The 20,612-nt window shown below is 40.6% G+C and overlaps 1 protein-coding gene across 3 annotated transcripts in view; it reads left to right on the top strand.

The window, feature by feature from the left end:
* The window catches only part of ESRP1 (epithelial splicing regulatory protein 1), a 32,378-nt gene extending 14,320 nt beyond the window's left edge, over nucleotides 1-18,058 (top strand). Inside the window, exons 10-14 of one of the 3 annotated variants that reach the window (XM_050890864.1) lie at nucleotides 1,433-1,734; nucleotides 3,286-3,504; nucleotides 5,500-5,698; nucleotides 7,593-7,761; nucleotides 17,968-18,058. In XM_050890864.1, coding sequence (XP_050746821.1) covers nucleotides 1,433-1,734; nucleotides 3,286-3,504; nucleotides 5,500-5,698; nucleotides 7,593-7,761; nucleotides 17,968-18,058 — 980 coding nt within the window. Of the gene's footprint in view, nucleotides 1-1,432; nucleotides 1,735-3,285; nucleotides 3,505-5,499; nucleotides 5,699-7,592; nucleotides 8,205-17,967 lie in introns of those variants that run through there. The other 2 variants (XM_050890866.1, XM_050890865.1) reach the window with 2 other exon arrangements.
* Nucleotides 18,059-20,612: the final 2,554 nt, after the last annotated feature.

Here is a 20,612-nt window from a genome sequence, read left to right as displayed (position 1 = left end):
AACTTTTGGCTGTAAACTGCTCCTGTTGGATGTGGCCTTTCATTTTCTTTATTTGAACAAGTAGTTGGCTGGTGTGTTGATCACTATGTACTCTGCTAGCAGAAATCCAAGACGTTCCATGATTTATCTGTCCATCTCTCTTCCACATTCTTGCCGTTTTCAAGCAGCCTATCAAATAAGGATTTGATCAGGCAAGGTGATCTTGCCTATGCACTTAATTTGTTAGGTCATCTTCTTAACTGAAGGAACCTAAATGTTATTGATTGCTGAAAAACAAAACCAGAGTAGTTTTTCAAAACAATATGACTGCTGTTGCTGTGGAGACTTGCATGTAAAAGCAAACAGATATCACAGTGTAAATAACAAGGGATTTATGGAAATTATTTCTTCAAATCAAATCTTTGCCTCAAACTAAAGGGGGAATTCAGGAGGAATGCTTTTTTAAGGGGAATATTGAAATATTTGCAGCCTTGAATTCACAGGCTGCAAAACTTGCTCTACAAACTCTCCCATGGTGTCTTTTCCTCCCCTTTATGACTGCAAGCATACAGAATTTGAGTTAAGATCCAATAAGCTGTTATGTATCTACAATACTACCTTAAGGTCCTTGTTGGTTCCTGACAGAGATTTGTTTTGGGGATTGTAAATGACTAACTGGACGTCTGAGGTTGAGGTTTTAGAGTGGGGGAGGCTATTAAGCTGTCAAATAAATAGCTAATTGATAGGCTTGGTAATAGTTATACCATTCAAAGTGAAGACGTTGCACACAGACATTGAGGAAAAATGATGCGTGTCTGGCACAACTAAACTTCTTTGCAGAATGAGCTAGCTGTAAGTGAAAGGACCATATCAAGATGTGAAGTTGGTTAGCAGCTAGCTCTGGTCAGGTTAGTGTTATAAGTATGAGCATCAGTGGTCGTCTTCTAGAGATACTGAAAGTAGAATTGGCAGACTGACAGTTTTATCAGGATAGGATGAAATTCTTGAGCTGTTTTCAACATGCCCTTCCAACTTTCTTGCCCAGCACAATGGTCTGGGTACCTGGTTACTATATATTATGGCTTCAGAGCATGCTGAAAGTATTCATAAGTTAGAAAGGCGAGGTGCACAGCAGCACAGGTACTGCTTATGCAAGAGATTCACAGACTGTGCTTTTCTTGGGCTCTGAACATTGTAAGTATTTTCTATTTTTCCCTTTGAATACAGATGAATCTCTTCCAAATGATGGAGTAACATTATTAGACTTTAATGGGAAGTGTCCTATACAATATTTCTAGTTTATCAAAGAGGGACATCTTCCCTGACTTTGGAGGCAAATATTGTTCTACCTGCTCAAAAACTGTCTGTGGGGAGGAGGTAGCTATGCCAGACTTGCTCATGATTTTATGTGGCTGCCTAGACTTAAGTGCTTCTGTACTTGTTTTTGTTAAAGGCACTTCCAACGAGGTTGCACAGTTCTTGTCGAAAGAAAACCAAGTGATTGTCAGGATGCGAGGTCTTCCTTTCAATGTAACAACAGAAGAAGTGCTGACATTCTTTGGCCAGCACTGCCCTGTAACAGGAGGAAAGGAGGGAGTCCTCTTTGTCACGTACCCTGACAGCAGGCCAACAGGGGATGCGTTTGTGTTGTTTGCTTGTGAGGAATATGCACAAAATGCACTGAAAAAGCATAAGGACTTGCTGGGGAAAAGGTACATTGAACTCTTCAGGAGCACTGCAGCAGAAGTTCAGCAGGTAGGTGTAAACTTTACAAACATTGGCTTCTTGTAATCCAAACTCCTACATTGGCATACAGTAGTGCAAGCAAATACTGCTTGGCCATGACTTGAAAGCTTCTTTTCTCTTCTCTCACTCTTGACTCTTGCTGGGAAGAGTACTGTCTGAATTTCCATGAGGCTTTGCTCCCTCTAAATGTAAGATCTTATGGTATATAGATGTTCTCAGTCAGATATATATACACAAACCTTTGGGGTTTTGGCTTCCAATAGCCTTGCAAACAGCAGTTAGAGTAGAAAGTTTATGTGGGTCTAGTGCTTTTCACTACAGATACTGAATTTGTCTAAGTCCAATGATTGTCTATTCAGGTGGAGCGTTAGCAACAAATCGTGATGTAGAAGACTTACCTTTAGCCACTGGCACAGAAAAACAGAGCCTTTTGATGTAGTTGTCATCTTCAGAGGAATGTATCTGAAGAGTCTTACGAATTGCCTCTAAGGGCAGGTCTCAGCCATCTTCTGCCAGCACTGGCTACCTAGCAGAGGGACTTTGTGAAACTGGGCCTGAAAAGTGCCCCCTCCTGCATTAACATGGCTTGATGGACCATTAATTGCAGTTATGCTGTCAGGGAAAGGAAGGAGGGCTGAGAGGATTGTTTATGTATGTCTCCAAAGATTTGTAGAGCTTCAGTTGAGGTCACTAACTTCTAAACATGATTCTAAAAGGTCTCGTCTATGATGCAAATTATGGCCAGCTAATAGCTGTGTCATTGTAACCAAGCAATGGTGCAGCTCTGTTCCCCCAAGTATGTAGAGATTTCAGTGCATTGTTTGAAGGGTGACACTAATGATGAGAAGGCATAGCTGCAACACTCACTCTTGTCATTGTTTTTTTCTCAAGTGCTCTCATACATTTCTTTGTTTAGCAAAACCTTCTGATAGCTGTACAAATGTAAATGAATCTTAATCTTGCTCAGAGAAAGTTAAAGGGTAGTGATTGAATATTTAGTGAACTCTTGACCAGGCAGGGTTTTTACTGTTAAAATTAGAAACAAGAAATCTCAAAGCGTGACTGTTACAGGTGCTGTTATTGAGTCACAGTATCTATGTTAGTTGATGGACTATTGCATATCAAGTCAGGGCTGTTTGGTAGTGAAATATGCTTCTAGTTCCCAGACTCTCCTAAAGTTTTGTAGAGGAGATATTTTGGATAGAAATGTCACCATGACTCTGTAGATGGTAGAATGCTTTGGGATATTTTCCCAATAAAAATACTGTAGAAATACAGAGTTCATGTTCTAAGACATCTTCTGAGGGTTGCATAACAGTTCAAGTAAATTCTCCAAAACAAAATGATGTTTTTCAACAAAAAACATCCAAAGATTTACTTTAAAAACATCTGAATTCTAAGCGCTGCTGTTGCAGGTTAAGTCCAGAATCTAGCTCATTTGTTTCTTAAAATACTGCCCAGAGTGAAAACAGAGGGCATTGGTGTTACGTTCAGTTCCTCTGAGTCGAAGAATGAGTAAGGAGACTTTCTACAACCTCTCTGTTTTTCTGTTTTGCACAGGTGCTGAATAGGTACTCTTCCACACCTCTCATTCCTCTCCCGACACCTCCTATTCTTCCAGTATTACCTCAACAATTTGTGCCTCCCACTAACGTCAGAGACTGCATACGTTTACGTGGTCTTCCCTATGCTGCTACTATAGAGGACATCCTGGAGTTCTTGGGGGAATTTTCTACAGATATTCGGACCCATGGAGTTCACATGGTACTAAATCACCAGGTTGGTAGGCGCTACATTTCTAGCCACTCTGTCCCAACTGCCTGTACATGCGAACACAGCCCTGATGATATCAATAGGGAAGCACCTTTGGGGTTGATACTAATGGCATTAACTGGCCTCCAGCTCTCCTCTAAAAGTATACTGGCAATAGATGTGTTGGCTTATTTGAACCCTGCTAAGCCAGCTGCTGCATTTGCTGTAAAGTGGTTTCTGTTACTGAGACCCATGTGCCTAAAGCTAAGCCACAGTCTTGGAGGGGTTGGTGCTCCCAGAGCAGCCACTGTGATCCTGCACTGTAGGAGGCTTGAACTGAAGAGTCCTGGTTAACAGCACGCATAATGCCTCTTGTAGCAGGCGAGGAGTATCTTCAAAACAAAAGTGTGGGCAATGTTAGCTCTCAAAGGAGTGGTTTGCCTCTGCCTTGCTGAACAATGTGCCTCAGGTACATTTGAGGACAAATGTGACTGCGGCCTTTTAGAGACAGGATTTCCTATGGCATAAGTCAGCAGCTGAAGCTTTGGGTTTCCTGAACTGTGTGGTTGCTTTCTTTAAACAGTCACAGCTAAGCACCAAGGTTAACAGCTCATTGACATGTATAAACAGTCACATCTTTGCCATTGTTTTCTGGAAGCAGTTTCTACCAAAACTTTAATTTAGACAAAGGATTGTGCATTGTTGTGATCTCCTTTATCTGCATAGTCTTGTGACTGTAGGGGGAGGAGACGGTAGCTCCTCTAACTCTATGGAGGTGCCCTGAGTGGTTGCACCGATTACACTGATTATTGTGGTATAAAAATGGTTCTTCTAAAATTGTTTTGGTTGACACTAAGCCTAAGCTGAAACTACAAAATACTTCCTTGTCCTCGAGTAGGGCTTCTGTGTTTTGAGGGTGTGGGGAGGGAGAAGGGACTAGAGTTACTCCAGTACCTCTCTATCTAAAGAGCTTCCTGTGTCTGTGAGGACTTGACCTCGCCAAGGCTGAACTATAAGGAATGTGCAGGGCTGGGAGAGGCTAAGAAAAGATGCAGATGTTAAAGCACAAGTAATGGTTTACAGTGTATCAGCCCTTGCCAGCAGTAACAAAAGAACCTGGAGGAAGAAACTGGTGTGTGTATATAGTCCTGAGGGCTGTCTGCCGCCCCTTCCCAAAGCTGTCAGATGTGTGTGGTTTTTTTTTTTTTTTCCCCAGATACTGCTTTTGCTTGACTACTAGATTTTTATCTTTTTTGCATGCTCCCACCATTCCTGGTTCCAACCCTCTAAACATGAACAACTGTGTAAAGGATGGTGATAAAGTTGTTCTTCCCTCTGAAGCTAGAAGAACTGGCCCAGAACTTAAGTTAGAGCTGGCTTCAGATCTCTACCTCTAGTTTTGCCTACTTCAAGTCAGCAGCTGCATGTGGCTAAAATGACTCCTCCCAGTTGTGTATCCCACTCATTTACAGCTGTATATAAGGATGTCATTTTTTTTTCCTCCAGGAGCTCATACCAAGCCTTAGGCTAGTACCCTTCTAAAACTTCCCAGCCCATACTGGCCTTAAAATAAAATTTTAAAAAATCATTTAACATTTGGTACTTGACTGTATTTATCCTTAAATTTTAAAAATCACAGATAATAAATGTGGATTAGACCTTCCAATTCTGCATTCTTACTAAATTGGTAAGAGCAGGTCTCAAAGCACCTAAGTACCCCTGAATTGTAGTCTCTCACATAGATGTCCTTATTTTTTTAAACATAGAAGTAACATGGCCCAAGTTACAACATAGCTTAATTGAAACAGGTAAATAAATAGAATCAAGTTAGTGCAAGTGGGAAGAACTTTGGGGAGGAGAGCTTAAACATGCTGATGAGTGCTCGGGTTGACTGACTGTATTTGACTTTGGAGATGAATATATTTATGGCTGAAGGGACTGCTTTTAACAGCACAAATTATTGCTATGCTGCTACTTCATGGGAGCTCCTGAAACATTTCTTTTTGTCTGCCTTGTTTGTAGGGACGTCCATCGGGAGATGCTTTTATTCAGATGAAATCTGCAGACCGAGCTTTTCTGGCTGCACAGAAGTGTCATAAGAAGACTATGAAGGACAGATATGTTGAAGTCTTTCAATGTTCTGCTGAGGAGATGAACTTTGTATTAATGGGGGGCACTTTAAATCGAAATGGCTTGTCCCCGCCACCATGTAAGTTACCATGTAAGTTTTACATGGGTCTTGCCAATACTCTACGCTATGTGCGGGTAGGTGTTGGAGCTGCTTTGTTGAGTCTGATTCTGGTTCTTGGAAAGGAGTGTCAAATAGGGTTATTAAAATAGAGTATCTTCATCTTAAATCACCAGCAGCTTGCAATCATTATTTTTCCCTTTGGTGGTTAATTACTATGACTGAAGAACTACTTTAAAATTACTCTTGCTTTTCCCATGGCAAACTTCCCCTCCCCTCCCTGAAACTTAACTTGACCAGGGTAAGCCATGACTCCAAAAAGTAATTTGTAAGCCCTGCCTTGACCTTAAAGAACTGTTTCATATTTAAACTGATTTGTATTTACATTTGTCATCATGGTGAACATGTCCAGTAAAAGCCCTTCCCCTTTCACTTCCAAAACTTAATTTATGAAATAAATGCTCTCCTTTGGACTTAACCACAAGTGTTCTGCCTATTGAACCACTACTGACTGAATTCTTCTTTTGCTTTTTGTTGTTCCTACAGAATTGATGTTGCCTATGTGGGAGTAAAATACACATAGCTTTGGCCTCAGAGAATTGCAGAAACTGTATTTCATGTAAAATTATGCTCCTCAGAGCTACTAGGATGAACATGGACTTCTAGACAAACGTTTGGGGGAAATGCTTTAAGAGCTTAAGGGCTAACTTACTAAGCATATGTGCCATATAAATCTGAGCCTATGGGAAAAATAATACTTTGCTTCCAAGATCATAAATGGCAAGGTAGTCAAGTAGGAGCTTTCTCTCTGTCTCTCTATGCAAATGTATTATTGTTGGTGGTGGCTCTTTTAAGAAGTGTCCTCTAAATCCTAGTCAGAGCTGCCAATATGGCAGCAAACTTCTTGGGTGTGGTTCCTTTTGAGTGTGAGTAGACCTTCAGCTAATCCTTGGGAGGTAAGTTTTCCTGGTAACTAGCTTTTTTTTTTTTTTTTTGCAATGCAAGTATCCTGAGCAGGGATCATGTATGTAGTCCTATGTGTGACAGCTGTTCCAGACAGAGGTTGGAAGCTTCTCCTGAGAGCTCCTAGGACAGGTTCTTGGGCAGAGTCCCAGACTTCAGGAACTCTTAGGTGGCAGTGTTCCCATTTCCAACTACAAATACCAGTGATATATTCCTCAGATAAGCCCTTTCGGCTCTGTCACTGTCCCATCCCACAATGCAGTGAGATGCTGACTGTCACTTTAAAGTAAGCCTCTATTTTTGCTATCCAGAGTTATCTAAAGTTTTCATATGTTCACTTTTATGGCACTGGGGAGAGGAAGAGGGAAGAAAAGGAAAAGTGGCAAAGGAGGAGGGTGAACTCTCATCAGTGAGAATTCAGTTAGGGTCTCGCATCTTGTTGAAACACCACAAAGTGCTGTTTTTTTTAAAAACTCGGTGTTAACACTTGAAGCTGCAAAGCCATGACTTCTCACTCTGCTGTTGGTTAAAGGAAGACAGAGCTGTTTGGGGGATAGGGAGTGTCAGGATGAAAAGGTGTCCTCTGCTCTGGGGAATGTTAGGCAGATCTTTAGCACAGAAGTTTCCTTCTTAAAGTGGAGAAGTCTCACACTTCTTGATTGGAGACTTCATTAAAATCTGAGCCTAGACAAGAAAAACTGGCCTCCTCTTCAGAAAGAGACTCTATTCCCAGAGTGAGAGGTGGCTTTTTGTGTATTACTGACTTTGCTTTTGACTGGAGGGGGTGGACACAACACTTGTAGTCAAGCTTACATTGGTGGCCCAGATTTATTTTCTGTGATGAGCAAGAGAATGAGAAGCTTGTGAAGGCTCTTTACTTACTGCAGAGTTTTTCAGCTAATGAAGACCATATATATGCTGGAATTCAAAAGGTCCTAATCTAGTTTCCATTTGTTCCCTTTAGGCCTTTCACCCCCTTCCTACTCCTTTCCAGCTCCTGCTGCAGTTGTGCCAACAGAAGCTGCTCTGTATCAGCCATCAGTGCTCCTGAACCCACGAACGCTCCAGCCCTCCACAGCGTACTACCCTGCTGGGGCTCAGCTCTTCATGAACTATACAGCATACTACCCCAGGTAAAGCAGAGGAGAAACCAAGCAGGAACAAAGGAGTGTTTTTGCAGCAAATGCACAAAGCTCACAAAAGAACATTGTCTGCCATGCTAAAGGCTTGTGCTACCAAGAACAGCTTGTTTGGGATCTTGTTCAGGGAAACGGTTTCAGGATATCTAAGGATTTCCCAAGTTTTAAAGTATTTCAGGTAGTGATGATTTTTTTTAAAAACATAAGTCACAGTTACAGTGGGATTTTTGGGTTGTCTTTCTTTTTCACCTAACATGCCTCTTAAATTTGTTAGTTTGCATTGTTGTGCCCTCAGTGGGAACTGGTGTGTGCAGTATTCCTTCCCATGTCCATAAAGAAGCCCTTGGCCTCTCTTTAGAATGGGTGGATTGGGATCTGCCCTAACAACTTCTGAAATTCTGCCTCTGTTTTTGTAATAAAGTAACTTTTGACCTTTATGGTGAAAACTCTGTTTACTTATTTATAAAAGTACTGCATTGAAGCATATATGTATATGTATTGAATGCATATGTAAAGCATATAGAGGCATATATTCTTCCTGACCTCACAAACACCATTCACAAAGGGCTTTTGGCTCTTCTGAATATATTAGTTATCTTCTACAGAACAAAAACTCTTGATACCATTTGCCCTCTGCAGTCATGAGGCCTTGGAAAGAGCCATGTTCACTGTAAGCCATAGACCATTCCTCATCTGTCAGGAAACCTGCTAAAGAACTCAAGTCTTCTATTAGATTCTCACCAGTGCTTTTTATCTCTGGAGAAGGGTCCAAATAGCTACTTACAAAGTTGTTGAGCAATATGGACTCTCTAGTACCTGTAAGATAACAAAGGTTTTCTTATTACTTTACACTAAACCAGTATGTCTGTGAGCTGCCTGTTGTGGTTTTTTTATTAAAATGTTTTCTTCACTCATGAGTTAATTTCTATAATGCCTTCAATGTCTGTCTTATGGTTATGATAATATGTTACTAAACTCAGCCTCTTTAATGTAAGATCAAGAAAAATAAAATTCCAAACTTGCACTGGCAATATGAAACAAGTTTCTCCATAATAGTTCTATTTGTCATGAGAACCCAGTAGCAGTAATAGTTTGTAGTGACTTTGACATGTTGTACTTATTAAAGTAATAATAGGCTGGCCACTGCAGGCTAAGTGTCAGGCCCTACAGAGATCTCTCACTAAATGGGATCCCACATGAGTCCCATCACTGGCTGCTTGGGCTAGGGGCATATATGTTGGTTACAGACTGATCAATCCCAAGTCCCAAAATATCCTTTTTATGTTCTTTTCTAACTGACAGTTGTATACTATTCTTAGGAAACCATTCCTGTGTAGCTTCTGTGCCAATTACAAGTACCTCCCTTTTTAAAAAAAAAAAAAGTAAAATTTCTAGAGTCAACTTGGCTTCTTTCCATGTTGTGAGATCTGGTGTTTGGATATTGCTTTTCTGCCCAGAATAAATGTTTGATCTACAGATAAATTCTATATATCCAGTAGAAGTAGCGATCCTTTGTAGCTGATATTTTGGTTTGGTTTTTTTTTTCTAAAAAATTAAGCTTTGTTGCTTTTCAGGCAAGTTCCTGTGCTTTGTAAAGGATGCAATAAGTAATTGGGTCCCTTTCATGTAGCAATCAGAACTCTCTTAAATGGAGTTTTCTGGTTCTGAAATTTAATTCAAAAAAATGTTAAGAATGTACAGCGGGAAAGAATGGGATATCCTCTGTACTAAGTGGTGCATTTAAATGCATGTACATGGAAAAGCAATACAGAGCTGGTGGCTAATGATCAGACAATGGTTCATAAATCTAACTAGTGAATACTTAAGGAAAGTTTCTTTGACCTGCTGCCAAAAAGTTCTACCACTTGTGTTTTGCAAGGTCAAGTTGCTTTGTAATAGCCAGTTCCGTTCTCCATACAGTACTCAGCCTAGACGGTGGGGGGGAGGGAGGCATTGCTTTGGTCTTCAGTACCTATCAGAAATCCCTGAAACTCTCAGACTTGTCTTAATGCTCTTATACCTTTGGTGATGAAACCAGATGGTGTAAAGAAATGGATGCCTTCTATGCTATTAAAATAGCTTTAGTGAACTCCTAATGAAAAGAAGGGAGAGCAAGTTATTCGGGATCTGTCAGTCTTTGATATCTCTGTTCAGCTTGTAATTATACCTGGCAACATGTTCTGACAGCAGATCGGTGGTCTCTGTCTCTGCCTAGTCCCAGGCTTTTGAGAGAAAGAACAATAGGATTCATGGGAGGGAGGAGTTTCTTTCCTTATCTAATCCTGGATAAATAGGTATACTAGTTGCTGTATGTTTGTACGTTGAAAGTAATGAATAACTGCACTACTTGGCAACTGCTAACATGTTCTATAGAAACTTTTACCATACACAAACTTGAAAGTTACTGCTATAGGATATGTAGTTTAAAAACAAAGTTAAACCTTACTGTATTTATTCAGTTCTAATGCCATTTTGATCACTTTTAAGCAGTGCCTTTTAAAAGTTTCTGTTAAAATCCATAATTGTAGGAACACACTTAAACTTTGTTCTTTTTTCAACAAAATTTTGAATAGTGAAGTGGAAAGAGGAGCTTCTTACTCAGTGGGTAGTATGCTGGTGGGACTTGTAGCCAAAAAATGATGTGGAAGCTGAAAACTAATGTGGGTTCAAACAAACTGGATAAATTCAAGGGCAGGAAACTCATTGTGAGTTAGTGAATACACAGAAACCACATCTGGCTCAGGGAGTCCTTGAACTCAAAATAACTGGAAGAGTGTTCTTATGTTCTGTGTCCTATGGTAAACTCTTGTGCTATGGAACCAAGGTGGGTAGGTGAGCTTATTTGTTCACATCTTTGAAGTAGTACTTGTCTTGAGAGAGATAGGTACTGCTTGTGAGTATTGGTCTTTTCCAATGTGTTTGTAGTTGTATTCAGCTGTGCTAGTCTGACAGTTGCTCAGTCTGGATTATCCCCCTGTTGTGTCAGTGTATGTACAGCTCACGCCATTGGAGTGATTTGAATTAAAAGGTTTTTCTATGTGGTAGTTAAAGGCATGATTCTGACACTTGCTGCACAAGGAAATACCAGGTAATTTGTTAGTGTCCTCATCTGTGTGCTTCTGCTGCTTCCTGCTATGGATTAGGTATGTTTTTTTCTCATTATATGCTAATCAACTTGTAAAAGTATTTATATAAAAATTATATACATATGCAACATACATAGCATTAATATATGTGTATGCATACATAGATAAAAAGTGTGTGTGTATAAAAATAAAATGACCAAGGTTAGAAAAAAGCCTCACATTCTCAATGATGGTCATTATGGAGGATCTGATCCATCACAGAGAACAAGTGAGGCTTTTTTCTAACCTTGGTCACTGCTCAGATCCATATTGAAGCACAATTAAGTTACAAGTTTAAACTGGCAAAACTAGGAACAAGTGGGCTGGATTAGGAGTGATACCATTCAGAGGTGCTGCCAGCAGCTTTATTTGCATATCTGTGTGTCTGGCTAACCGGCATCACTTGACAGAACTGGGTTAGGAAACAACCATATGTGTATTTAGCCTGGGACATACCTCACAGATGGAGAACAGCAGCAGCCAGAAACAAAACCTCTTCATCAACTTAGTTGTACTCATAGCATCATAGCAACACTCTGGACCACAGCTCTTAGACTGTAGTACTCTTTTTCTTTTTTTATTTTTATAATAAGTATGTCAGCTTAGATTGCATGAGATCACATCTACAGTGAATGGGCTTACTGAGCATTAAAGCCTACTGGTAGCTTTTAGTTGCTGTCCAGCAAATGGAGTTCACGTATTTACATCAAGTGGCAGAATTTGGGACTCTTCATTTACCTATCCTTGCTCATAGCAAGCTGGTCACCATCATGGATTTGTCAAAATAACCTCAGCTCTTCAGTTAATGGCACAAATTTGTCACCAGAATGATTGTTTTGGGGGGAGACTTAACGATTCACTTTTTTAAGTGAAGGTAGCTTGCCAAGGATTAGAACAGCAGGGATACCTTTAACTACTACTGTATTTCATTGGAGGAGGAGTGCGTTAGCAGGGAAGACTAATTGTTGCATGCCTCCATAGGCTGTCATTATCCCTTCATTTGTAGGCTTTAATTAGTAAAACTGCCATGGTATCTGAAAAGCAGCAGAATGGTAATGCTCTGATCAATAGGTATCTGGGTATCCGGATAGTAAAATTATTTAAATTAAAAAAAAAAAAAACAAACACAAAAACTTTTCTTCAAAGTTGATAAGCCTGTAAAAATGTTGTCGCTGGTAGCAGTGTCCACGACTTACTCAACCCACCATAAAAAATGCCACCATGGATGCCAGTGGAGGTTCTTCTACTTACAGATCGCAGTTCCTTTTCTTTGCTTAGTATACTTAATGATTTGGTGTTCAGTTAGCAGCCTTGACTGTCAGCTTCTGACTTTTACTCTGCTATCAAGTAAAACATTTGGATTAGTATGAGGGATTAATTGATATTACAACATTGTGCAAGCTAGCTGCAGAGATCAGTTTCAGTATAGTTTTTCCTTTTGTTTATTTACAACACAGTTCAGTGGTGGGAGAGAAGTTCCTCTTGTTGTGCCTCAAGGCATGTGTGTCATCCATGCCGGTAGCTTTTTTAAACAATTGCAGTGATGGCCACGTGATCTCAGGTTATTCAGGGCGCAAAGATACGTTGCTGGATGCTTCTCTTTACTCAGCAGCAGCCCTCTACAGGGGTGTGTTGAAAGTCCCAACACTACTCAGGGCAGACCATTGCAGTCTTCTGTAGCAGCACGCACTTCTGTCTCCATTCCCATTGCTTGTTGTTGTTGTGCTAATGTTAACTTATACGGATGGGAAGCTGATTGCAGTAGGCAGACTGGTTAGATATGCGTTGAGTGGGCAGCAGGTTATCTGGTTAAACGTGGGGATGGCATCTGTACTGAAGGAGCTTTTGGCGTTTCCAGGGGTAGAGTCGGGTTGATCTTTGGAATAAGGCTCCTTAGAGCTGAAAACTTTTTTTATTAGAGAGAAAAAAAAAAAGGCCTTCCCTGTTGAGAACAGTCTGTGATATTTGATTAAACAGTAGTCATGGGCATCTAAATGTTTCTATTTGATTAACAGATGACCTGATGATTTAGCACTCATACTTCTATTTGTCAAATTATATGGCCTTTCCTTCTTTAAATATGGATAAACATTCCAGTCTTGGAAAAGGAAGATTATTCTGGTTATGTAAATACTTCTGCTAATAGCATGTCTTGTTAGGTTTTGGGAACAAAGTACCATGTTAAAACTTTCAACTTTGGTAATTATACCACAAAATTTACTAGCTTTGCCTCTCTCAAACTTTGTATGAACCACTTCTAAAAAAGCTTTATACTGAAGCTGCATTTCCTCCTGCTTTTGGGCTGCTTTCCAGCAATGAACATTATAGGCATTATGCTGCAAGCTTGTGTATACACGCACATTATACCTATGACCTGTGCCAGCCCAAGGAGTAGTTGAAAATTCCTGTCGGTCTCTGAAAAAATCTGCTGTTCATCAGATGCTGGGGTGATCTGTCAGATTTCCTTGAGGTTTTCTGAAGGCTGCTTGGTGAATGTGCACCTTCTGCTTTTTGCTGTTCCTCTTGCTGGCTTCAGTCAGAGGATCTGGCTTTGGGGTGCTGCAGAACTCCTCAGGGTCTGCTGGCCTTCCTAGAGCTAGCAAAGGGGGAGGCTAATTTAATCTTGAAACACTGGTGGATGAGTCCAAGTTGTTCTTCCCTGCCCCCTCCCCTTTCTTTTCTCTCCCATGACTTTCCCTACTAGTGTTCTTCTGAGTAGTACGGTGAGGGATATATAGTAAGACTAACCTGCAACACAGGACCTTTCTTACAGTCCTGAAATTAATAGAAGCTGTCAGTCGGTAGCCTGATGAAAGGATATCTTTAGTATCTGTTGTCACAGAGCAGAAAATAGTTAGTACTTAATAAAAAAAAAAACAAAACTTTTTCAGGACTACAGAGAACAAAGTCATAGGAAAAACAGGGATAGAAAATCTGCAGGGAGGGAACTGACACCTGTAGATGGTGTCTATGCACATATCTGTTTCTGTGTGCAAATAGTGCTGGGTATGTCTCTGGTTCTCTTGACCAACCTGCAGGATAATTGGCAGAGATCTGACAACCTGCTTGGTTATGTACACTGACTGCTCCCAACTCATGCCCACTTTTAATATAAACCACAACTTCCTTCTGGATATTGCTATCTGTTAAGCAAATGTATAATGGGAAAAAATATTAGGAAATCAAACAGGAGAGATGGTGATCCTCAATGTTTCTACATAATATTTGTGATGAATGTTTGGGATCCCTTGAGGTGCATAAATGCTGTTTGAATGTGAACATCAATCTTTAGAACATGCGAAAACTTGTTCTTGCATCCAAAAATGCAAGATTCTTGATTTCTGAAACTTATTTGTGTTTTATTTTGAGACTCTTTGGAGAACTCCACATTCTCAGAAATATTGATTGGAAAAAAAATCCAATCTGGCTGTTGATTAGATCCAAGAAGAAGGATCAATTCATAAGGAAAAAGTTTGCATTGGGGAACTGCTTCATATCATGTTTGATTTCAAGAACTAGATTGACATAAAAACAGTTAAGGTCTTGCACTGCATCATTATATAGCAATATGCAACTATTAAGAATGACTGTAGAAATCCTCTCTGACCCCACGTAAAACACGCAAGTATTTGTTCCTGGGGTTTGTTTAACTAAATAGCTATTCCAGCCTACCTTCTCTATCCTGTATCCCTCCCTGGCCATTTTTCATTACTAGTGTCCTCTACCTACTGCTTTTCCATCTGGAGACATGACCACTTTAAGTCACTTGCTGCTGTTCCTCGAGGAGGTTGCCACCCCTTAGTTTGGGGGAATGCAGAAATGGCTGGGGGTAGTCCATATGTTATCTTCTATCGAGGAATTAGAGCAGGTAGCGCGATTAGCCTAACCTGTTGCTGAAGCTGTCTGTTACCTTTATCTCCAAGGTAGTGTTATGAATTAGCAAGTGTCTGTAGCATCTCGGTGCAAAGCCAGCAGGGCTAGCCTGAATAGCTGGAGTTTTAAACAGAGATGTCTGACTTTCTTAAAACAGATAAGGACTCTGTAGAAGTAATAATAAAAATAGAGGGGTGCAGGGGGAAGAGGGCTGAAGGGGAAGCACTTTTGCCCCACTGAACGCTGTCCTACAGAAGCTGAGGGGAAAGCACATGGAGGCTCAGCAGCAGGGCCAAGTGGCTGGGACGGTGGGAGAGCTGTTCTCTGGGACACTGAGCTAAAGCCCTCGTGGCCCACCACTGTAAGTGCTTGTGGCTTGTCTCTCAGCAAGGGCCAGGGAGGCAGAGGAACTTCAGTTAAACAGTGATACCTTCCAAAGACAAGGGCCGTAGTTTTACTTCAAAAGGAAGGCTAGATTGCACAAGGTGTCTCTCTCATTGTGTGTCTGTTTGCTGGTGGCTTCTTGTTTGGTTTTGGTGTTTAGGTTTTTCAACAGTGATGCAAGCTAACTCTGTCTTGCCTTACTAAATTAGTTTACCTCAGAAAGCTGCATCATGGTCTGGTTTGGGGGCTGGGCTTTTTATCCCCCCCCTAATAAGAATCAACTCTGCAAAGAAAACTGGAAAAAGTCTCTTTCCTTGTTCTTCATATGAGTTTTGGAAGTAATGGGGTGGTTTTCATAAGGATTCTAGAAAAATTTGAACTATTCTATAGCTTAAGTTCTCTTATGGTGTTCTGTTTTCTTATCTCTGATGCACAAATTACCCTTTCTGGTAGCTTGAGCTGGCTGGCCAAAAGGATTAATGTTAATGACACTTTCCACAAAGCTATGCAGTTGCAAATAGTCTGGGGGGTGCATCTTGTTCAATGAAACAAAGAGTAAATTTTTTTTACTAAATGTTATATATGTGTGTCTAGCAGTAGCTGGAAACTCATATGGATTACCTTACTTTTTAGCAAAAAGAGGATATTTGCTGGAACTACTAAATCAAAACAAAATAAGGGTCTGTTAACTAGCTACAGTTTTGTGGCAATTTGAATAAGGCTGTGGAAGACCTGACAAAGAATATCAAAGCTGCTAACATCTACAAACGATGAGTATTTTGGGTGTTAGAGTATTTTTTTATTACTCCTGAATGAATTATATTAATTATCGTGGCGTTAATATTGCTTTAAAGCAAGACAAGCATGTCGCTCTGTGGCACTAGCCTTTAACCTGTGGCAGTTGCCATTGACCACAAAAGACGCTGTGTCTGAAGAGTCCATGAAATACAAGTAAATAAAAGCAAATACTGCCTTGCTAGTATTGCTGGCAGCTGTGGTGAGTTCCTTCCTCAGATGTGTTTGGGAGGTAGCTAATGGAGAGCACGGACCTGGAGCTTGCATCCAAACTGTGGATGGGCATATCTGCCATGGATTCATCTCCTTACTCTTTAGCTACATTTAAAACTTTGGGGTTGTAGACAGCATGTGATGGCAATAAACTCCAAAGCTGAATGGTGCACTGGGGCGGAAGACTTATTTTCAGCCTCCTTAATGTCATGAGGTGACCCCTGGATCTTGCGTTTGAGAAGCTGAGTAGTACATAGGTATATTGACTGTGGTAGTATTTTGTTAGAGATTAGTAAGATTATTAATATTATGGAAAAGGCATGCAGGGAACCATTAGTGGGAAGTGTTGTATTGTGATAAATTTGTACGAAGATGCTACTCTACAGCACAAAATCTTAACTTCCCATAGCTGTTTTTCTGACAATAGGCTCAAAATTGATATAAATGATTGTAAGTGTCATCTTTGGCATTAGACCATCTCTGCTATCTAGTGGAGCCACCAGTGAAGAATTAGTCACAAAGGTACCCAGGAACACAATATTATAGGGATAAACAAGCATTAGAAGCAGTTCCTATGGAAAAACAGCTCTCCTAGATATGGATAGCTGTTCGCTGTAGAAGTAGTAGTGTTAGACCTCAGTCAATTGCATTTGCTTAGTGAAACCCCTCGAAGACTTTTGTCTGAAAAGAAACCATAAACATCTGTATGTTGTGTCCAGAAATGGCTTGTCTGCTGGATTTGCTTGTTGCCTGCTATGACTGAGCTATCCCCTTCCATACTGTGCTGTATGAAGGTGACCCAGGGCTTTGCAAATAGTGGAAACTGGGGAAGGGCAAGACTGAAAACAGTGGTGAGAAGACATGCTTGGAGGCAAATGCACCTACTGGACTTAAAAGTGCAGAGGAACTCAAGAAGATGAGCTTTAATTGAGAGAGACTGAATATAGGCTAACACTGTAGGACTCATGGGGAGGGAAGACTCCTCCTCAAGGCATCTTGGGACAGTGGCCTTTGGGCTAAACTTAGTCTTCATGAATATCACTTTAGCTGAGGAATTAAACACAAATGTAAGCAAGCAAAGGAAAGACTGATAGTCCCCACCAGAAACTTTCCCATGGTAATTTTTATAGCCATGAGTTTGGAGAACAGAAGCGGAGGTGGTCTGGGAACTACCTTTCCAGTGTGGTTTGGGGAGGCTATCCTAGGTCTAAGGAATAGCATGGAAATGGTAGGTGCTTGAAGCCATGCTCAGGAGATAAAATGATCAAGGTGGCTTTGAGCAAGAAGTATGGGCTTTTGGGGGCGGTTATTTTGCTTTTTTTACTTTCATCTTAAAATTGTGCGGTAAGTAGGAGAAGCCAGTGGCATCCCTCGGTATTAGGACAGCTTCAGGGGTAAATGGCCTATGCGGATCTACCTAGTAGTGAACTTGTTAACTTTTCCTTTAGAGACTTTGAGAGTACGTGTGGCTCTGGCTGTACAGGAGGTGTGTTTGTCTCTGACCTCCAGGGATACCCTCTTGAGACCAGGCAGTTGTGACTGCCAGAGTCTGGAGGCAGTAGTCTTCAACAAGATACTGTATGTACCCATGTGTTGTGCTGTTAGGGGAGGCTGATTACCCCAGTGTAGTTTCTGTTGTTGAATTGTCTTGATGCCATGGTGATGGGAGCATTACATATGTCTAATTATGAGGCCTGAACTTTGATGTCTGCCCAGGGTTTTAAGACCAGTTAAGGTCGCATAGCCAGCTGCTGGCTCTCTTCTGTACTAGTTTGGCTTCTGATTGCTTCATCTTAACTTGTGTTTGTAGTATGCAGCAGAGGATGGACTTGTACACACAAATGATCTGGCCAGGACAGTGTCCAAAGAATGGATTTGCATTTAAAGGCCCCAGCAGTTAGACTTCCTTAGAGAAGGTAAGGATAATGAACCCCAGGAGATGGGTTTGGGGGTATCGTAGTGTTTGCTTCAGATAACTACCATACTCAACGTACTTTTTCATTTGCTGCCCTGGGAACATGGCTACTCTTTGCTATGTCCAGAATGTCACACTGCAATATGTAAGACCTTGGCTACTAAAGCCATCATTTAAAGGATTTTGGCTACTCCATTCTTGTTATGGGCTGCTCCTTTGCATACTTCCCAGGGCTCCAAATGCATGCTACTTCAAGCTTTAATATCAGTATTGAGAGCCTCCAGAAAGCTCTTCAGCGTCAGTTTTATCTGAGGAGCAAAGTGCAGAGATGATGTTACTCTCCTAGCAATGCACTAGGATATAGTGTTGGTTAGGCAGAATGAGCTACTTTCTTAGGCAACTACAGAATCTGATTTCTAAACCTTGTGCTGATATAAAATTGCAGCAAGGAAGTAGACAACAGTTTGTATAACTGGCAGCTACTCTCTTGCTTTTGTGAGCTTTCTGATCAGGCCACTTCAGCCTTTCAAGCTTGGTTTACTTGATCTTCTGTATAGGAACAGTCAAAGGGTGAAGTCACCCAGAAAGCATATGTGCAGAAAAATGTAAGTTGAACTGAAAAGCAGTGTATTGATGGCTGCACTGTGTGCTTTATCATGTGCAGTAGTCTTAGAGGAAGATATAGAAATGTATTTATGAAAAATGCTTCTGTAATCTCTAGTCTTTTAAAAATACATAGTCAAAGAAGTGATAAGATTTCTTTTATTCCCTGTTCTTTCCTCTATTCCTTTCTTCACCTTCCCCTCTGAAAAATAACAACAAACAAATGCCCTCTTTTTCATTCTTCCTCTTCTCTGACACAAAGGCAACTTAGCCCAGGGTGTAATCCACTTCTGGGCAAAATCTTCACCTGCAGCATCACCTCACTGTCATTTGCTCTAAGAGTCCTGCTAAGTGATGTACAGCATGTGTAGAAACAAAAGTGACCATCTCTGCTAGCTGGCCAACAAGCTGACTTTTGGCTGGGTTGATAAAGCTAAAGCCCATCCCTATAACTAACACTGTGAGGCCATAGTTAGGTGTTTAGTAGCATCCTGGCTTAAACTATGCTACATTGCTTCCCATCCACCCCTAGCTGCTTGTCTATGGTGAGCATTGCCATGCAGTGACCTAGGTCAGGGAAGCTGATCCAACTGGAAGAACCCACGGGGTTTGTCTTTCAGTCTGTTTTCACCCAATCCAGTTTACAGCTTAGTTGTGCGAGTAATTGTGTCAGCTCAGAGATGGGAAGGTAGAAGTGGGCAAAGCAGGCACTGAGGGATAGTAATGGCATTGCCGTGTTGGAGTTGATTGTAAAACTTCACCTTGAAAGCTAAAAGGTCATGTAATATTGAATAGATTCTGGTATAGTCTTAGTGAAACACTGTTCTCTCTGACAGAAAATGTCACTGAAATCCTGTGTGTTTAAGGTGAAAATGAAAGCTTTTGATCCTTCAGTAAAGATTTGATATTTGGAAATCAAGAAATTAAGATTTGCTTTTATCGTGGTGTTCAGTGACCTGCACAACTCTTTCACGCAGATTCCTCCACCCTTTCTGATGTTTTGAACAAACACAACGAGCCTAGATGGAGGTTTTGATTATGTTCCCAGTTTTACCATGGCTCAAGCCAATTGTGCTCAAGAAAAATCATCAGAACTCTGGAAATCAGCAGATGGACCTCTAACTGTTTTAAAGTTAATGCACAATTTTCAGACATGCAGACATGCACACAGACCACTAAGCCCTTCACTGAGAGCACAGATGCTGAAATCACGCAAGTCCTTGAGGGTTTCTTCTTGATAAAGAAAGTACTAAGCTGCTCTTAACACAGAAAGCTTAGCCTGAACCTACAAAATCTGATCTACTACATTCTTTGAAATAGCAAAGAAGTCTTTTTTTACCTAATTTTGCACACAGTTTAAAGTTGTTCTTTTTTTAAAAAAAGTATTTTAAGACCTCTAATTGTGCATTTGACATTTTTCTAAAAAACTTGTTTTCTTGTCTTGTACATATTTGTCTAATCTGTGCAAAAGAATCCTCTAAACTTTATATATAGTATATTTTACACAGTGCAGAAATAATTAGGAATGTAAAATGGATTATCTGAGGAAAAAATACTGTAACTTTGTAAAAAATAAGTACAGGATGTTAAATGCTTTGTCTCTGATTCTTATCTTGTATGCTCTCCATATGTACTCAGGTATTCAAATTTTAAATGGCTTACAGGAGTAGGCATTTTCAAACTCTGATCACACTGCTTAGTCAGAAAATGAGAAATGCAGTTAACATCTCTCCTGTGATACTATCTTTATTTTTCCACTTCCTGCTCCACCCACCCTGCTTGGTGTTTAACAATCTCATATTTAAGAGAAGGAATTGTGATCTGTTGTAAGACCCAGCACCTTGTCTGCTTTAAGGGACGGTCAGGCACGGACAGTACTTTGAGTTTGGTCTCTCTGAACTAGAGTGAGTATACCCAGCACCACAACTGTCACTCTT

Source organism: Gymnogyps californianus, chromosome 2, assembly GCF_018139145.2.
Source record: "Gymnogyps californianus isolate 813 chromosome 2, ASM1813914v2, whole genome shotgun sequence".
NCBI lineage: Eukaryota > Metazoa > Chordata > Aves > Accipitriformes > Cathartidae > Gymnogyps > Gymnogyps californianus.
Note: the sequence above shows the minus strand (reverse complement) of the source record. Positions and strands in the feature narration are given on the sequence as shown.